The sequence below is a fragment of the Manacus candei genome, unplaced genomic scaffold (assembly GCF_025592945.1).
Source record: "Manacus candei isolate 608988 ecotype Guabito, Panama unplaced genomic scaffold, ASM2559294v1 h1tg000086l, whole genome shotgun sequence".
Classification (NCBI taxonomy): domain Eukaryota; kingdom Metazoa; phylum Chordata; class Aves; order Passeriformes; family Pipridae; genus Manacus; species Manacus candei.
In genome coordinates, this window is record NW_026138134.1 from 2,507,161 (window position 1) to 2,525,400 (window position 18,240).

Here is an 18,240-nt window from a genome sequence, read left to right on the forward strand (position 1 = left end):
CGAGGAGTTTCTGGGAGCTGTTAGGGCTTTAGAGCAGCTCCCAGCCATGCCGAAGGCATGCTCAGACATTCAACTGTCTGATGAAGAATTTGTGCCAGGTAACACTTCCGAAGCACCTGAATGACTTCAGCTGGGATTCCAGCGCATTTCTTCAGTAGCAGGATCAGCTTAAGCTCCTCTCAGCCTTGTCCCAGCACACAGTAAGAGAGCTCATTTGGCTGAAAAATGTATCTTTCTTTTTTTTTTTCCTTGTGCTGGATCTGTTCCAAGCCGTGATTCATCGCACGGTCTTACAGCGGGCAGGACAACTTCAGCTGCCACCAGAGTGAGAAACCACCAAAATGTAAAACGATGCCTCGGGATCCTGTACCCACGGCCCTCCCTCCTTTTGTGTCTTTTTTAGACAGTTGTGGGGTTTGCCTGCATGGCAGTAGCTTCCCAGAGCCAGGGAAAGAACACAAGGTTAATTCTCCAACATAACTTCATCTAATGGAAATGAAGGAGAAAAACACACTCCGGGCGGTTTGAGTAGCAGGAGAGTGAGTGTAAAACACAAGAAGGAGCATTTGGTGTAGGCAGGTGGGTGATTCAGGGGCGAGAGGCTGAAGTTGCTCCCACAGAAGCCTTATAGAACCTCTGAGAAGTCCTAAGGCGATTTGAAACTCTTGCCAGGTGGGGGTGACCTCACTGATGTGCTGCATTCAGGTTTTCAGGGGGCTTTCCCAGCCCGTGCTGAGGTACTTGCAGAGTGGGACAGATCCTGTGGCTGTTTAAGAGGCAGGGAAGCAGTGCCTGGGAATGTGATCTGTTTGCACAGCAGAGACAAACCCCAGAGCTGCTGTGCAGCCACGGCACGGCATGAGCTGGGATCTGCCCCTGGGTGCACCCCTGTGAGGAGGCTGGAAAGGTGAGGGCTCTTTGCCCTCAAAATGAGGCAGTTGAAGGGGAGAAACAACAACAAGCTACAAAGTACTGGGTATTATGGAGAGTGTGAATCACAGCTCTGGAGACAGGCTGGGAGAGCTGGGGGTGTTCACCTGGAGAAGAGGAGGCTTTGGGGACACCTGAGAGCCCCTTCCAGTGCCTAAAGGGGCTCCAAGAGAGCTGGAGAGGGACTTGAGACAAGGGCCTAGAGGGACAGGACAAGGGGGAATGGCTTCCCACTGCCAGAGAGCAGGGATAGATGGGATATTGGGAAGGGATTCCTGACGGAGAAGGTGGGGAGGCCCTGGCACAGGTTGCCCAGAGAAGCTGTGGCTGCTCCATCTCTGGAAGTGTCCAAGGCCAGGTTGGACAGGTCTTGGAGCAACCTGGGCTAGTGGGAGGTGTCCCTGCCCATGGCAGGGGGTAGAACAAAATGAGCTGTAAGGTCCCTTCCAACCCAAACCATTCTAAGATTTTATGAGTACATTCCTTTAATGCCCAAATTCGGGACATTCAGTCCTTCTCTGATTGCTGTTGGAGGCAGGGTTTTGGGGACATGCAGCCTTTGGTCTGACCCAGCTCAGGGCTGCTGGTGTTGTGTTCCACAGTGGGACTGGGAAGCTGAGGAAGAAAAGTCTCTGTGGCTGAAGGGAAAGGGATGGCACTGAGAGCAACAGCCAAAAAAAGTTGCATAATGACACAGCAGCAGAGAGAAAGCTGATGTGCTGGGTTATGTGGGTAGCAATTATGCCAGAAACTTCTCAAATAGAGCTTAGATCTGAATTGCTTAATGGGAATTGTTACCCAGGGGTTGTTTTCTGAAGCAAAAATACGAACAGCTCGGCGGTTGTTGACGACTCCCCCCCCGCAGCAATAAACACAGCGCTGGCTGCGGGTCTGCTGTCACCAGCTGAAACCACAACTCATTCTCCACTCCAAGAGTCCGTGTCCCCAGTGCCAGCAGGCGTCAAACCAAGCTGTGCCCACCCACACACCCTCAGGGTCCACCACGGGGCCGTGGGCCTTCCGCCTCCTCCCATTTGTTTCCAATATCGGGCCCTTCCCGCTGCTGCGCTGACAGCGGAGGTACCCCTTTCACTCGGGGGTTGTTCTGGGGGTGTCTGACATTTTAGGACCATCTGGCTTCGGGGACATCCTCCCCGCATTGTTCCCTTCTTCCTGTCTCCGAATTTTGTGGCGTTGCTAGATAAATGAGAAGGAACAAACAAGGAATGCTTGCCGAGAGCGTGTCTTCAATTTGAAAAGAGAACTTTCCTCCCCAGCTTTTTAGAAAGTGGCCAAAAATAGCAGCCACACTTGCTGCTGGTATTTTAATGGAGGTTTGGAGGAATCTGAGTCAGCCAGGCTAACACTGCCTAGGCTTTACATTACCAAGGAATTTGTTTGTTTTGTAAACCAAGTTCCCTTCATTCCCTTCCCCTTCCAGACCCCAGCACGTAACATAAACCTACACAAATCTGAGAGGACGGACAGGGCTCCGAACATCTGGCAGTCCCAGCACTGCCATGTGCAACCTTGAGGAGCTGCACTGCTTCCCAAAACTCCTTGCTTTAAGCACTGACGTTTTCTTGTCCTGGATAATCTCAGATGTCCAACCTGCCATCCCTTTCCTGCCTGGAATGCTGACGAACCCTGCATTGGCTGAACAGGGCTTTTTTTTTTTTGCCTCTTTCGAGCTAATATTATATATATTTTTCTTTTCATGCCAGGAAACATAAATAGGATGGAGGAGGCTGGAGAAGGATTTCTAGAAATGTGTTGGTATTAAATTGCATGTTAGATCTGCCTGTAAACTGAGTTTATTCTCAGCATAAATTTTCAAATGAAGTAGTTGAGTCGTGCAGCTTTCAAAGCTTCTCAAAATTACAGCTAAAACCTCAGAAACTGAGGTAGGAGAATGTCCTCTTGTGTGCATGCCAGTGCAGGCCATGAAAAGTTCCTTGTACAAGGGCGATTAATTTAAAATTGCTCCATTTGTGTCACAAGTGTAGCTATATATATTTATTTATTTCTTTTAACATGCATTGCCACAACTGAATTTAGAGGAGATACAGTCAAACTGTGCCTGCAGACCTCGAGTTTCAGGTTTTCTCTCTTTGCTACTGTGAAAAAAACACTAAACCAAATAAAACAAACCAAACCCCACTGCTGTGCCCTGGAAAAACACTGAGGCCGCAGCTTGGCACCGGGCTCAGGTCTGTGTGGGTACCTCTGGACCTGGAGCTTTGCAGCAGGGCTTGTTTGGAAATGTCACTCCGAAATGATTTAGCGTCCCGTGGGCGCGGGGCGAACGTACGTCATCGTGGGGATGTAACCAGACCCTCCCTTTGCAGTTCCTCCAGCAACTGGCACGAGAGCAGGAGAAACAGCTCCTCTGGAGCTTGCCCAGGGCGATGAGAGCGGGGGTGATTTCGGTGCAGAGGCGGCGTTTTCGAGCTCCCCTCCGACCAAAGTGCCTCCGGACGCGGCTGCGATGGACAAAGCTGCCCCGCCCGAGGCCCCCATCATCCTGAGCCCCCCACAGACACCAAAACCGGACACCTACAGCCTGGTGTGGCGGCCAGGCCGGGCCGGGGGGCTGCCCATCAACGCCTACTTCGTCAAATACCGCAAGGTACCGTCTCCTGTCCCCCGGCACGGGTGGATCACGGCACGTTGGGTTCCTCAGGGAACCAACTGTGCTGGTGTTGACCAGGCCATGAGGCTCAGGCCAGAGAGAACACAGGATTTAGTTGAAGCACAGCGTGCCCACAGCTCATTTTAGGGATGGCTGACGTTGTCACAAATACGCTGTTCTGTCTGGTTTGAAGTGAGAGTTATGCAACCAGCAGTAGGGCAAGAGGGCACAGTATTAAACTGTGCCAGGGGAGGTTTAGGTTGGACATCAGGAAGAAATTCTTTCCAGAGAGAGTGATCAGCCATTGGAATGGGCTGCCCAGGGAGGGGGTGGAGTCCCCATCCCTGGAGGTGTTTAAGGTGAGACTGGATGTGGCATCAGTGCCATGGGCTGGGTGACAAGGTGGTGTTCAGTCATGAGTTGGACTAAATGATCTTTTCCAACGTAGTTGATTGTGTGATTATCCAGGCTTTTATGACTTTTACAGTGTCATTATGGGCAATGGGCTCCAGGGCGTACTCTGTGCAATGTCAGTGGTGTTAAAAATGCATTTGTGTGAGCAAGCTTGAATCTGTGTGTGAGAGCAGAAGGGAAACTGGGTTTTACCCCAGCATGTCACAGAGTTTGCTGTTCTGCGTCCCAAAGGGACTCGATTAAACTAAAGTTACCAAATATGAAGGTGAATTAAAATTTGCTGGGCAGGTACCTACCATGTCCCTAAAAATGGTGTGTCAACACCGAACTCTTTTGCCTAAAATCACATGGTGGGATCCTTGGGGCTGTCCTGTGCAGAGCCAGAAGCTGGACTTGGTGATCCTGGAGGGCCTCTTCCAACTCAGGAGGTTCTGTGATTCTCAAATCAGAACCAAGCAATGCCTGGTTCTTCCAAGCAAACTTCTTCCAAGCAAAATCTGTTCTTCCAAGCAAACAGTCTTCTGCATGGCAAAGCTGTTTGATTTATTTTTCCTAAGCTTTTTAATCCCCTACATCCTGATCTTGTCTTAGCCTGGAGGGAATGCCTAGATTTTTGACCTGTTGGTTCCTGAAAACCTAGTGCCAGAGTCTGCTGATGATAATTTCTCATCCAAAGGCAGTTGGTTCACGTAAGCCCTGGAAGCTTTGGATGCTTTTTTGACCTTTTTGATGCTCACCCTTCACTTACACCAGTCCTTTCCACACTAAATGTGCTCACTCATGAGTTTCTCAGCAGGGAGTTTACCCTGGTTTTTAGGGTGGTGCTCTCTTTGTGTCATTAAATTATTTTATTGATTTCCCTCTTTTAATAGAGGGGGGGAAAAAAAGATGGGGGAATAAAAGACTTGGAGTGGTTGCTGCAGAAGAAAATAGTTGAACAAAGACCTCTGGCATAACCTTTGATAATCCACAGCGTTTAGATCTGCCTCCAATGTTTTATTAAAGTCTTATGTTGTTTAGTAGTTTATTTTTTGTGGAATCTTTGTCTTTTCCTTTGGGATTTGGGGTAATGTTTTCCTGGATAGGTCAAGCATTAAGAGACTACCCTGAATCTCTTTTCCTTTCTTAAGTGGAGCTGATGGTTTCACTGCTAACTTAAAAAGTGTTTTGGTTTTTGTTTTTAAAAAAAAGGAAACATGCATTAATAAACTGAAATCTTTCATCTCCCTGCTGACATTTTTCCAGGCTTGAGGAGTAACAAAGGCATAACCTTTGTTGCCCATTTCAGGCAGTAAATACTTAAAAATGCTGAAGTACAGCAAAAGCTGGGCTAGTTCAGGGAACATCTCTCCCATCAGGGTGTTGGGTCCAGCCCTTTAGTGGCACACACTGCCAGCTGAAGGCTGAGCAAAGGCTTGGAAACCACTTGGGCTCTTGTAGTTTTAACCACGAGTGAAAATGGAAAAACAAAGAAGGTCAAAACCACGTGTGTGTGTCTGTGTCTGTGTGTGTGTGTGTGTGTGCACGGAGAGGGAAAGTAAGTCGAGTTCATCCCAGGAGTGCTGTGAAAGTGGTTGCAAGAGTGGTGGTTTGTGGTAGAAGCACCTGGAGACAAACCATGGGTAGATGTAGGAAAACAGGAGGAGTTTTGGCAAGGGGCAGAGGTCGCTCGGGTGCTTGTTCATGGAAGCGGTGCGGGATTTGAGGGTCCCCTCGGGCTGCTGACGCTGAGTTTGTGTCCCTGTCGTGTGCAGCTGGAGGACAGCGTGAGTGCAGCGGGCAGCTGGCACACCGTGCGTGTCCCCGGCAGCGAGAACGAGCTGCGGCTCACGGAGCTGGAGCCCTCCAGCCTCTACGAGGTGCTGATGGTGGCCCGGAGCGCCGCCGGCGAGGGCCAGCCGGCCATGCTGACCTTCCGCACCAGCAAGGGTAGGTGCAGCCCCACGTGCCCTCTGCCCCACCTCCCAGGGACACTTGCTTAGTGACATCAGCCATGTGCTGTCTGCTGAGCCACATGTGAAATATTCCGCAATTTACTTTAGCCTCAGCAGCTAAAATAGCTGTAAGGGCAAACCTCCCTGAGCGTCACCAGGGTTGTTGGTAAGTAGAAGCTATTAAAAGCTTGATGATGTTGGTTTTTGGGGTGATTATTAAGATTTCCACTGTGAGGTTCCTCTTGCTTAAGGACGTGAAATCAAGGAGCAGCCCGTCCTTGTTGAGGCTTTTCAGAGAACCACAAAAGAAAGTCTGCATCATCAAGTTTTCATATATCAACAAAGCTGCTCCTGGTTTGCTTTGCAGACACCTCAGTCACAATCTCTGCTGACCACGAGCCAGCTGTTCTGCTAGTTGTGTGCAGACAGCAATAAGCACAAGAACATTCCTCCTAATCAGACCATTCTTTTTCTTTCAAGTTTGGACACTGGTGGCTGTGCTCTTTAGCATGCAAACAATTAGATATTTTTCATACTATAGTCCAAGAATGGCTTTAAAGTGACAGAGGGCAGGGTTAGATGGGATATTAGGAAGAAATTCTTCCCAGGGAGGGTGATGAGGCCCTGGCACAGGTTGCTCAGAGAAACTCTGGTTGTCCCATCCCTGGAAATATCCAAGGCCAGGTTGGATGGTGCTTGGAGCAACCTGGGCTAGTGGAAGGCGTCACTGCCCATGGCAGGGGATGGAAGGAGATGGACTTTGAGGTCCCTTCCAACCTCCCAGACCATTCTGGGATTCTATGCAGGACAGGATAGCTTAAAATTTTATTAAGAATGTGATGTATTCATGAAATCTGTGAAAGCTACTTGGGATCCTTTGCCCTATGCATCCTTATCATTGTTCTATCAACAAACAGATCCAAAACTGATAGCCCCCAATCTCTGGAAATCTTACCCCCTGCTAAAAAAAAGTCAACAACTCCCTAATTGTGACCTACCCACGTCCTGAAACATCTCTCCCTGATGAAACTTTGGGTCCCTCCCAGGCATCTGCCTGATAACACAGATCCTGACTGACCTCCTACTCGCCCTACATGTCACAGCAGACACAGCCCCAGCTGCCACTGCCCTCACCCAGACACACAGAAATGTTCACTATGGCTGATTGATCCCTAAGCTGCTCCGAATGGAGCCTCATTCTTCTTCACCTGCATCCATCAGCACGTTGAATGAGGATTCTGCTACAGCTCCTACTTATACAAAGAAACCTGCTCACCCTCCTAGCAGCTCCCTTCGTAGGCTGTGTGCTGCCATGAGGCCAGGTACCCTTCTGAGGGGCCACAGTCATCACTGGCCTGTTCTCAGCCATCCCCTACCTTGGACAGACTCTTGTAGAATGAGCCTGAGGAGGATTCTCCATAGAAAACCCCACACTTACCTGAATTTTTGCCCCACACTTCCTCCCTTTATAGTCACAGGCCCCAGATTCCTCCACCCCACCTTCCTCCCCGAGTCAGGCTCCAACAGCCCCCAGGGTGTGGTACCAAACAGTGGCAAAATCCCATTCCACCAATACTTTTCCATAAAAGACATCCTAGGATTCATGCTCATGTTCCTCCCACTTCTAACCCTCCCAACTTACTGGGGGACCGAGAAAGCTTCACACCAGCAAACCCACTTGTCACACCCCATTGTATTAAACCCCAACGATGCTTCCTGTTTGCTGTCCTGTGCGCAATCCCCAGAAAACTCAGAGGAGTCAATGCTGCTACCCCTACCCTGCTCTGTACTGTGCTGCCATACCCACTGGACAAGCCAAAAACCCACTCAGCCTGGTGTCGTGGCTGTGCCACAGCAAGTGACCTTCTAGAGGTCACTAGAAGGTCACTTCTAGAGGGGGTAGAGGGGGTCAGTGAGCAGCATTTCCTTATCCACTCCCTGAGCTGATGTATTGTCTGTCAAATCTTTCCTAGAAAGAACATCATCCTTGAAAAACACTCAGGCTCCATCACCACCCATGGGCATCCCCAAACAACCCGTTGTTCATGAAGGCACAAATAATTTCGGTGTTGTCCTTCCAGACCTGTCTCGCCACAGCGGAGGTAGGAGTGGGGATGGTTTGTGATCCAGGTGCTAAAGGTTGTGTTGCAAAGATCTGTGTTTGACTCAACCTGTGTTTATTACTGCTTCGGGTGCTTGTATTGCCTCTTCTGTTTCCTGTCTGTCCCAAGGCTGCTCTGTTGCACAGGGTATTTCCAAGGATGATGTTACCTGCAGGTGTGGCTCTCAAAAAATAAGAGAATTTTCACTTACAACCCACTTTCCTGCTGCTCGTTTTTCAACCTGCGGTTGCTTTTTGCAAAATACTCTGGTTTTCTCTTCCCTTCCACTGTAAAAGAGCCAGAGGAAGAAGGGAAGTGGGAAATGGCTGTGTCAGAGGTTTAAGTTCTCAGAGTGGATGATATCTGTTCTGAATGTCTTCCTGTGGCTTCCCAGGCATGGGCTTATTTCTGATGGCGAGGAGATACAAGCACTTCCCAGTAGGTGTGACTTTTACTCTACTTTCCAGTGAAAACAGCATTTTTGTAGTCCTTTTTCTCACCCAGCCCAGCCTTTGAACCCTTGGCCTGATTCAGGCAGATTTCCTCAGGGCCTGAGATCTCAAAGGTATCAAAAATTTGGGGTGAAGCCAAAGGTGAGCAGAGTGACACAGGCAGGGAGCTGAGCACTGCACACTTGTGGCAGCACTGAATGTCAGAGGAGCCACACAGGGGCCTTGCTTGTGTCTGCCTGCAAACGCTCAGCTGCTTCATGCCCCAGAGCTGCCAGCCTGCTGTTCCTTGCTCTGTTCCCCTCCTCAGTGTTCACAAATCCAGGCTGGCTCAGTAAAGCCTCACAGTTCTTACAACCAGATTTACTAACCCCCCTCTTTCCCTTCTCTCTGTCCCACTGCTGCCTGTAACTTCAGTGAGTTCCGTAAGTACATCCTAGCACATACTTTATTTGTTCTTCCTTCTCCTTTCTCCAGCACTCCAGTTAGTGTGGATGGGTTGACATTTCATTGGGTCTGAGGGAATTTGGGGGGGTTTGAAAATAATAATCACATTTTTCCTGTTCACTTAATGTATGTGTCCGTTTCCATGTAAAGGTGGTCAGGGTAGTGCAATACTATATGATTTTTTAATATTTTATTGAGAAGATAATCAATTCTTCTGTTGTCTGCTGGTCATCCAGCATTACAGGAGGATTTAAGATTCTCCTTGTTAATATGTGAAGTCCAACTTAATCACCAGCAATGAACCTAATTGGTAGTTACAGAAAATGGAGTTCCAGCTGACTCTAATCGTCTTGTAACCGAAATTTCCAGTTCCAGAAGCTCCAGACCGACCCACCATCTCCACAGCATCGGAATCATCCGTCTACGTCACGTGGATCCCCCGGGCCAACGGGGGCTCCCCCATCACAGCCTTCAAAGTGGAGTACAAGCGCCTGGGTCGCAACAGCGACTGGCTCGTGGCAGCTGACAACATCTCTCCCTCCAAGCTGTCCGTGGAAGTTCGGAACCTGGAGCCAGGTATTAGAAATGATCTTCCAATGCTGCAGCTCTCTGGTTGTTTCATTTTAACTTCTGCTTGGATTATCCTGTTTCTGCCTGATTGGGTTTGGAGTTTGTGTGTGTGGCCTAGGAGCCATACATGAATTCAAGTTGGTTTCTGGCTTTCCAAGTGGATAAAAACCCCCACCATAATTTAATACTTGTTCATGTGGAAAGCAGGGTTGTGTATCACCGCTATTTTTAACTTAATTGTCCTTCTAAGTGAGCACTCAGAATGCAAAGAGAAAAATGCACCGATGAAAAAACGTCTCTCCTGACTTCTCCCGGCACCCAGCCCTGAAAATTCAGGGAAAGAGCACAAGAGGAGAGGCAGTGGATGGTGACAGGGATCCTTTGAAGCATCTTCTCAGTACCCACCAGTTTAGGGACTTCCTGAGCTGATGGAGGCATCTCCATCTGTGCGTGGATTTTCCTTGAGTGGCTTTTAGAAGCTGTTTATACTCCTGATCTCCACGTCAGTCCGCGGCAGGGAGTCCTCCGCTTTTCCCAACTGGACGTCGCGCGAGAAAAGCGCCTCCTAATCTTGTTTAGTCTCTCCTCGAATCCCCCTTTCTAGCGCTCGTTTTGCTACCGGCGGCTCCTTTCTCTTCCCTTAAAAGGAGAAATGTACCGGTTCCGCGTGATCGCCGTCAACAACTACGGGGAGAGCCCGCGCAGCGCCGCGTCCCGCCCGTACCAGGTCGCCGGGTTCACCAGCCGCTTCTCCAGCCGCCCCATCGCCGGACCCCACATCGCCTACACCGAGGCCATCAGCGACACCCAGATCATGCTGAAGTGGACGGTGGGTACCGCGGTGCGTCCCGGCCCTCCCGCGGTTTTGTGCTGTTAGGAGTCGAGGATTAGGAGCTGTGAGTGGTGGTTTCCCCCCCTTGCCCGAGGCTCGGGGGTGATGGTGTTCCTCCTTCGTGCCCGTGGGGTAGAACTGGGGGAGCTGCCGGGCCATGTGCCTCTCCAGCCCTTTGCCCCCATTTCCAGACCCTTTTTCCCCCTCGGAGGCAGGCCTGTCAGTTGTCTGCTGCATTTGCACCATCTCCCCCCCACCCCACTCCCCTTCCAGCCCCCCGGGGACACCACACACCCTCCTCGGGTTACGCCAGATGTGACCCAACTGGCAGCTCCAGTGAGGGGCTGCAGCCGCCGAGTCCACCTGCTCTGGCACAGACATATCAGAGGCACCAGTGGGCTTAACTCTGTCCCAAGCCCTGTTCGTGCCATGAGTTGTGAGCAAGTTGGCTCCGTTTCCTGCAATTCCTGCTGCTTTTGTCAATCCAGGCTGGGGTGGCTGAGAGCATTTCAAACCCTCCGTCTTCCCTCACATCCAGTGGAGGTTTCATGTCAGAGAAACGTTTTCCTTTCCCCTGTTACCTCGTCTATTGTAAACAAGTACTTTAAAGTCCTTATTGAAACCCACAGAAATTCTTTGCTCTTGTTTTGAAATCTAACCCCCTGGTATACTTTGGAGGATTTAATGTGTAGAGTTCCCAGTGTTAGTTTGCTCTGCTAGCTCAACCTTAAGAGATGTTAAGGATAATAAACTTAAAATAACCTCTGATTCCTCAGGAGGCTGCATAACTTAAAGTAAAAGAGTCTTGAGCTGATTTTTAGAGTGACCTTAACTCTTTCTGAAGTAAAAATGGTTTTTAACTTTTCCATTTCCATTAATCACGAAAATTTTCAGGCCGTTCATGGTCAAACCCTAATTGAGGGTTTGGAAAGTGATGTGGGAGGAAAGTGTCAGCCCCAGTCAGTCTCTTATCCCCATCCCACACTCCTTTTTTTCAGCTGCTCTGAGGAGATCAGTCACCTTTACTTGTACAACCATATTAAGAACATTCACATTTCCAGGGGATCAGACACTCGGCGATGACAGCAGGGCTCAGTTAAAATTTTTCTTCTCTAATGCAGCCCTTTCAAATTCTCCTTGCAGTACATTACATCCAGCAACAACAACACGCCCATCCAAGGATTTTACATCTATTACCGGCCCACGGACAGTGACAACGACAGCGACTACAAGCGGGACATCGTGGAAGGTACGGGGCCAGGCCCGGGGGAAAACACCCCTCCAGGGGAGGGACACCCTGCAGCCTGGCTGGCTGTGTTTATACGGAATCTAAACTGCTGTTCCCAGGCGCAGTCTTTGCCATATGTCTGGCAGAAGGAGCTCTCTCAACTACCTAACCTCAGGTTCTGCCCACACATGAGCTGGTTTCTTCCTTCTGAAGCTGCTTCGATGCGGGAACTTGAGAACTAAATGCTGGGTTTAGGTTTGGGTTGTTGTACTGCTGCACATCCTTAGTGCAGGTCTGTTTAAACTGGTGTAGCTTCAAGTCGTGTAAAGAGAAAGCAGTGTAAATGGGGTTTAACCCAGGGTAAAAACATCTGGGTTACAGACTGTGCTAATAACTAGCAGGCTTTTAAAATTATTTGCCCCAGCACAGACTTTCTAAGCTGGTAGTACCTTGTGTGTAATTGCCCTTCTCTCCTCTTACCTCACCTAATCACTTCTCCTGCTATAAGGAAGTTGCTTTTAGCCCCAAGTGCTGTAGCACGCTGCAAATGCAGGTATGTTTGTGCCTCATTTTGCCTTTTAATCAAGTTATTTTTTTCCCCTGTGCATATTAGATCATCATTTTCCTGGAAGAAGTTATTAGATAATGTCTATATTAGTCCAGAAGTGGAAAACCCTTTTAAAAATATTTTATTTAATGTCCTTATTGCTCGGGCTGAGCAAACGCAGTGATCTCATTCTGGCCCAATGACGTTAATTATTTTTTTCCCCCTCATTTATTTCAGTTACAAGGGGAATGGGCCTTTATTTTGAAAATTTTCCCCTGCCAGACAATTCTGCACATAGTACTTTGATGCATGACATAAGCTTTTGCACACTATAAAGCTATTAAAGATCCAGAGTTTGGGCTCAGAGGCTTTAAAGAACCTTATGCAGGCTGCACCTTCATCTGCAAATGTATTTTAGCCTTTGCTGCACAGAACTTGTGTGTTTATAAGTCTTATACACTGAGCAGTTAGTTGTTTAAGTGGGCTCCACTGTGCTGTGAAATTAGCTTGTTTCGGATTTTTTTCCGAGCGTGTGTGTATTGAACTCTTTGTGGCAGTCTGAAACCATTAGCAGCTGCTCCACTCTGCCAGAGCCTGCAACAGAAATCACTCGGTGGAAAGATTTAAACCTCATCTTTTCTTTACTCTGCTCCCCTAAATTAGCTTTTCGGGGAGGGGAAAAAAGAAAAAGAGACAGAACTATTTTCAATTAAAGTGCGATTGGAAGCGCTTGATGTGAAATATGTAGAGGAACATGTGACTTAAGGTATTTTTGCCATAAATCACTTGTCCTTCACTTTTTTTTCCCCCCCCTCTCTGTTACCTTTGAATTAATCTGTCTGTTTTTTGACAGGGAATTTTATCTTGAAATGACTGCATGAGTTGTGGAAAAAGTGTTGTGATGCCTGTGTTAGCTAAGTGCTTGCCTCAGGCTTTCCTCACCGCTTCCTGTTAAGTCTTGTCTTTCGAGACATTCAAAACTCTGCAGAAAACTTTTTTTTTTTCCATATAAATGCCGCTACAGGCAAAATCAGATTTTATTTGAAGAAAAAAAAAACAAAAAAACAAGCAAAAAGCTTGGCTCTGGTGGCTCCTTGGTATCTCTTTTTAAGCAAAAACAAAGCCAAATCAACCCTGTCCTGCATCGATGATCTGAATTTCTCTGTTTCTGGTCTGAATTTCTCTGTTTCTGGTCAGAATTTCTCTGTTTTGAGGGTCCTGGAGATTGAATTTTAAATGTAAATGCAGTCTGATGTCAGTTGTTTAAATGTTTTCCCTTGCTAATGGTGCAAGAAGAGGACAGTTAAAAGTGCCTGTACTGATTCCAGTTCCACTAATGGTTTGAAGCGGAAACCTAAAACCTGGTGTAGTAATTACCGAAAGGAATGCTTGGGGGTGGGGGCGCCGGGAAAACCGAGCCTGAATCTTGGGAAAACGTGCGATTTAGGGAAAGGCGGATTCCAGCTTCAGCCAGGGCTTGTCTGCCCTCACTGGAACGCTCAGCGAGGGCTGAGCTCCGACCACATCTCATCTCCTGCCCTTGTGGGGCCGGGGGGGGGGTCCTGGACCTGGGCGGGGGTCCCGGAGGAGTTGGAGCAGTGTCACGGTGACAGCCCCCGCCCGCCGAGCACGCTCGGTTCTTTTTATTCCTGCTTAAATCAGTAGGTGGTATGACAGTTCCTTAGAAACAGGGGAAACAGTTCAAGGGGGTATTTTCCAAGAGGGATTAGGAGCACTCAAACAGTTAATTAAACTCCTTAAAAATAAAAAAGAATAAATAAAAAGAAAAAAAAAGAAAAAAAAAAAAGGGTTGCTGTTTATTAAAATTTGTCACAAGCCCGTGAAAGTAAAAACTGGGAATGATTTATCCCGAAGTGCTCAGTACTTCAGGAGGGTGTCTAAATGAAATGCTGGCCGGGGGCCAGAGATGACAAAACGGTCCTATTAGAGAAGATTGCTTGGCTCGGGCTCAGGCTCTGCTGGGGCAGCGGCACCGGGACAGCCTCGCTGGGTTCCCAGGATGGTTAATAAAATGCACATTTTGGCCACGTTGAGCAACCCAGATGTGTCCTTCCTGCGAGACACAGGCGGCTGCAGTCGTACCTCGCACCTCAAGCACTGCAGGCTGGGAGAGGGTCTTACCACAGCCAAGTTTTTCCACTATCTCAAGTTTTCTGTGCCAGTTTCCCTTGTTATTTGCCCAGTGTACTGTAAATTGCCAGCATAACCCACCCTAAACCCATCTGTGCAGCAGTTCCATGTTTAGGCTGCTGTTGAATTTAAATGCACAGATGGGGACACTTGGATGTCTGTTTTTTGAGTTTAGTGAGTTCTGGCTTTTATAGAGAAGGATTTTTTTTTTTTAAATCAATTGCCAATAGTGAAAAAGACTCACTTTTATTCATCAAAAGGTTCTTCTGATTCTCAGTTTCACAAGATAATGTGAATCTTATAGAACCATGGAATGGGTTGGGTTAGAAGGTACTTTAGAGAGCATCTAGTTCCAACCCCCTGCCATGGGCAGGGATGCCACTCATAGATCATGGTTTCAGCTAAGTCCATAAACAGTTACTAAAGACTTCTGTGCTAACAGAAGAAGCTGCAATGTCCCTGCACTTGGTAGAGAAGGACCCTGCAGTACACTCATCCCTAATTCTGGCTCAATTCCTAGATCTTCATTCACGAAGCCTGGCCATGAATTGTGGCTCACGGGAGTAACTGAACTGCAGTTGTTTTTTCTCCCCCCCCACAGGTACGAAGCAGTGGCACCTGATAAATCACCTGCAGCCTGAAACTTCTTATGACATTAAGATGCAGTGCTATAACGAGGGCGGGGAGAGCGAGTACAGCAACGTGATGATCTGCGAGACCAAAGGTGAGGCCGCGGGGCTGAGCCCAGGTGGCGTTCGGGGCGCGAAGTGCCCGCCGCGGGGAATTCTTTGGGCAGCTCCGAAGTCAGCTGCGATGATGACTGCGATTTTCTGGAATGTTTCGGAGGATTGTTTTGTCTTCCGAAGCCGAGATTGTTTTGAACATATGGAAAGTGATCCCTTGCGCTCCTCCCGGGGCCCTCGGCGGAGCCGTGCAGCTCTGCCTGCCCTCGGAGATAGCGCCGGCTCTGGGGTGCTGATGGCCTCTCCTCAGGAGACAACCATGCGCCTGAAGATGACAGAATTGATTTGTACGTCTGTTTTATGTCTTCGGGGCTCTGTGACACGTTGTATAAGTGCAGACCACAGCAATTGATGGTTGTGTTGGCTGCCTCCATCCCTAATCCTGCATGCCTCTGGCACAAAGTTTGTACTGTTCTTGGGAAGTGTCAGATATGGCAGTCACATTTATTTTGCGAAGGATTCCTGTCTCCTTTAATCTCTAAAACCAAGTAAGGCTGTAAAGGGAAAATGCAGACAGTAAACTTCAAATGCAGTGCTATGAAAAAATGTCTTTAAAAAAAAAAAAAGAAAAAAGCCCTCTGGGAGCGGAAGCATCAAAATTCAGCAAAGTGAGTAGTGAAACCTTTGAAGGAAGGAGTAGGAGCTGCAGGGCTTCAAGACTGTGTGCACAGTTGTTCTCCCTCCTGCAGGGAATATAACTTTCTTCTCTAATTTTAAAACTGACAAGATGTATCTGTCATTCACGCTGCCTCTTCCTTAAAATGCACCTCCCCCAGGCTTATAGGGGTGATCCAGTTTATCCAACATACCTCCAATGGAGGTGTTTTTGTCTCTCTGACCAGCTTCACTCCTAAACCAGGCACCTCTTTTAGGTTTTTAGTGTCAAATGAAATGAATCTAAGCTGTGGTGTGCTGGAAACTAATGTAAATATAATTCCTGGGTTAAACTACCATCTCGTTTTTAGGGATTTTCTACTCAGCTCTTGGTGAGGTTTGGAAACGGGGTTAGGAGGGTTCACATCAGATAAAAGTAGGTCATCTGGCAGAGGCTGGGCGAGAGAAATGCGTGTTGTGGTTTTTCCTGACCTCAGAAGTGGAAAGATTTGCGCTCTTTCAAGTTGGGAGTGAGAGCAGTTGTAGCCATGCGGACCCCGAGCGGCTCATTAAAGTTTCAGTGACCTCAAAGAGGGGGTGAGCAGGCAGGATAATCACCGTTTTCCAAGGCAAACAGCTATTACCCAACAGCAGTTGGCCTTCTCCTTGTAGGATTTAATATTGGCTTGGAAGCTTTCTTTGCGAGGCATTAGGACTTGAACTCGGCGGCGATTATTTTAGTTTCCTAATGAAAAAGAGCGTTGGGTGAGTGTGCCCATGCCTGTGTCTCTGCCCATCCAGTGAAACGCACGCCGGGAGCGTCGGAGTACCCGGTGAGAGACCTGAGCACGCCGCCGAGCCCCCCGGAGCGGGCAGGGGGCGGCGGGGCCGGGCCCGCCAGCGGCCCCGTGCGCAGCAGTGACATGCTCTACCTGATCGTGGGCTGCGTCCTGGGCGTCATGGTCCTCATCCTCATCGTCTTCATCGCCATGTGCCTGTGGAAGAACCGGCAGCAGAGCGCCCTGCAGAGTGAGTGGGGGCCCGGCTCCCTTCCGCGGCGAAAATATTATCAGGAGTGGAATTAGTAACGCTCATGCCGCATTTTATGGGTGGGAAGCGCCTTCCTGTTAGGAGCCAGCTGGTATTTCTGTAGAGACTTACACTTCTAAGTGTGCCCTAGGTGCAGATTTGGGTTTTTGAGAGTCTCCATTGCTTTTTGCACTGGTGCTCCCTGCCCTGCTGCATCCCCGGAGGGTCGTGCTGCAGTTTCACCCAGAGAATGGTGTGGGAAAGGCCTGGGCAAAGTTTCTGCAGCTTGTGTTTAACTTTGAGCCCCTGCCTAGGTCTCTGCTGATTGCAGAGGCAGAGCCTGTGTAATTGTAAGTACCTGTTAAATGTGGAGAGTTAAACCCTGGATCTCTCCTTTTCTTAGGTGTATCTGGAAAGAACAAATGTGCAGCACTAGGACAAGTCCCTTATTACCTCTCAGTCCCTGCACAGTGAGATGGCATTCAATGGCCAGGTCTGTCAGAGAGGTGTTAATCAGGCAAACCTGTTCATTAGCCCCTGGAGCAGGAGCTTTTCGAGGTGCTCTGCACCAACCAACAACCTGGTGCCAGCAGAATCTCTGGGCTGGCCTTTTCTGTTCCTTGTGCATAAATCAGCCTTGCTCTTGCCACGGCTTGTGGTTATTTTTAAATGTCCTTACTCTCTGACAGAGAGAAATGAAACAAAACTTCTTGCAAGATAAGATAGTGCCTTCAGCTGCAGCCCAGAGAGATTTTTGGGAAGCAGCTCATAGTAGATGGCAGAGGGGCTATCCATGATAAAAATGGCCCATTTTTAGGACACTCTCGTAGAGATTGATGTCAGCCAAGTCCTTCCAGACCAACATTCCTGGTCTGCTCTCCAGGATGTGTCTGTTTTCCATGTCTGTACTTGTATACTAAGCACTCGGATATCAGAGTTAGTTCACAAAAGCTGCAGGAAGACAAAATGAGCTTCTTTGTCTTTTAGGGACGCTCCTTTAGCTTCTCCTAAAGGCGCTTTCAGCAATAATGTCTTTTGCAGAATACGACCCCCCTGGGTATCTGTACCAGGGGGCGGATATCAACGGGCAGATGATCGAGTACACGACCCTGCCCGGGACGAGCCGCGTCAACGGCAGCATCCACGGGAGCTTCCTCGGCAACGGCCTCGGCAACGGCTGCCCCCACGTCCACCACAAAGTCGCCAATGGAGTCAACGGGATCATGAATGGAGGAGCAGGACTGTACCCAGGGCACACCAGCTCCCTGCCCAGGACACACGTGGACTATGAACACCCCCACCGCCTCGTGAACGTAAGCTCCTGCACCGGGTGGGAGGCTCAGCGCAGACCTTGGGGTTTATTCAGGGGCTGTGCAAGCAGATTTAATTCGGGTGGGGGAATACTCATCCGTTGATAACAGCCAGTTCCACTGAATCCTTCATCCCAGAGGAAGCAACTGGGCTGATATTTGTGATACAAACATCATGGTTTTCATTTGAGGATATCAGATGACAGCAAGAATTCCACTTACTCTGGGAAATCTGCCTCTACCCTCCTCCTAACAGCATGTAAGCTCTGAGAATGCCTCAGTGCTGGGCTGAGATCCTTTGCTCGTACATATGGTATTTCTCAATCTC

General features: G+C 48.8%; 1 protein-coding gene across 2 annotated transcripts in view; it reads left to right on the forward strand.

Moving 5' to 3' along the window:
• The window catches only part of CDON (cell adhesion associated, oncogene regulated), a 55,883-nt gene that overhangs the window by 27,907 nt on the left and 9,736 nt on the right, over positions 1 to 18,240 (forward strand). For both annotated transcript variants that reach the window (XM_051812590.1, XM_051812589.1), the window contains 9 exons: positions 3,279 to 3,559; positions 5,731 to 5,905; positions 7,884 to 8,012; positions 9,278 to 9,484; positions 10,126 to 10,307; positions 11,454 to 11,559; positions 14,838 to 14,960; positions 16,375 to 16,602; positions 17,644 to 17,915. In XM_051812590.1, the coding sequence (XP_051668550.1) occupies positions 3,279 to 3,559; positions 5,731 to 5,905; positions 7,884 to 8,012; positions 9,278 to 9,484; positions 10,126 to 10,307; positions 11,454 to 11,559; positions 14,838 to 14,960; positions 16,375 to 16,602; positions 17,644 to 17,915 (1,703 nt within the window). The remainder of the gene's footprint in view (positions 1 to 3,278; positions 3,560 to 5,730; positions 5,906 to 7,883; positions 8,013 to 9,277; positions 9,485 to 10,125; positions 10,308 to 11,453; positions 11,560 to 14,837; positions 14,961 to 16,374; positions 16,603 to 17,643; positions 17,916 to 18,240) is intronic.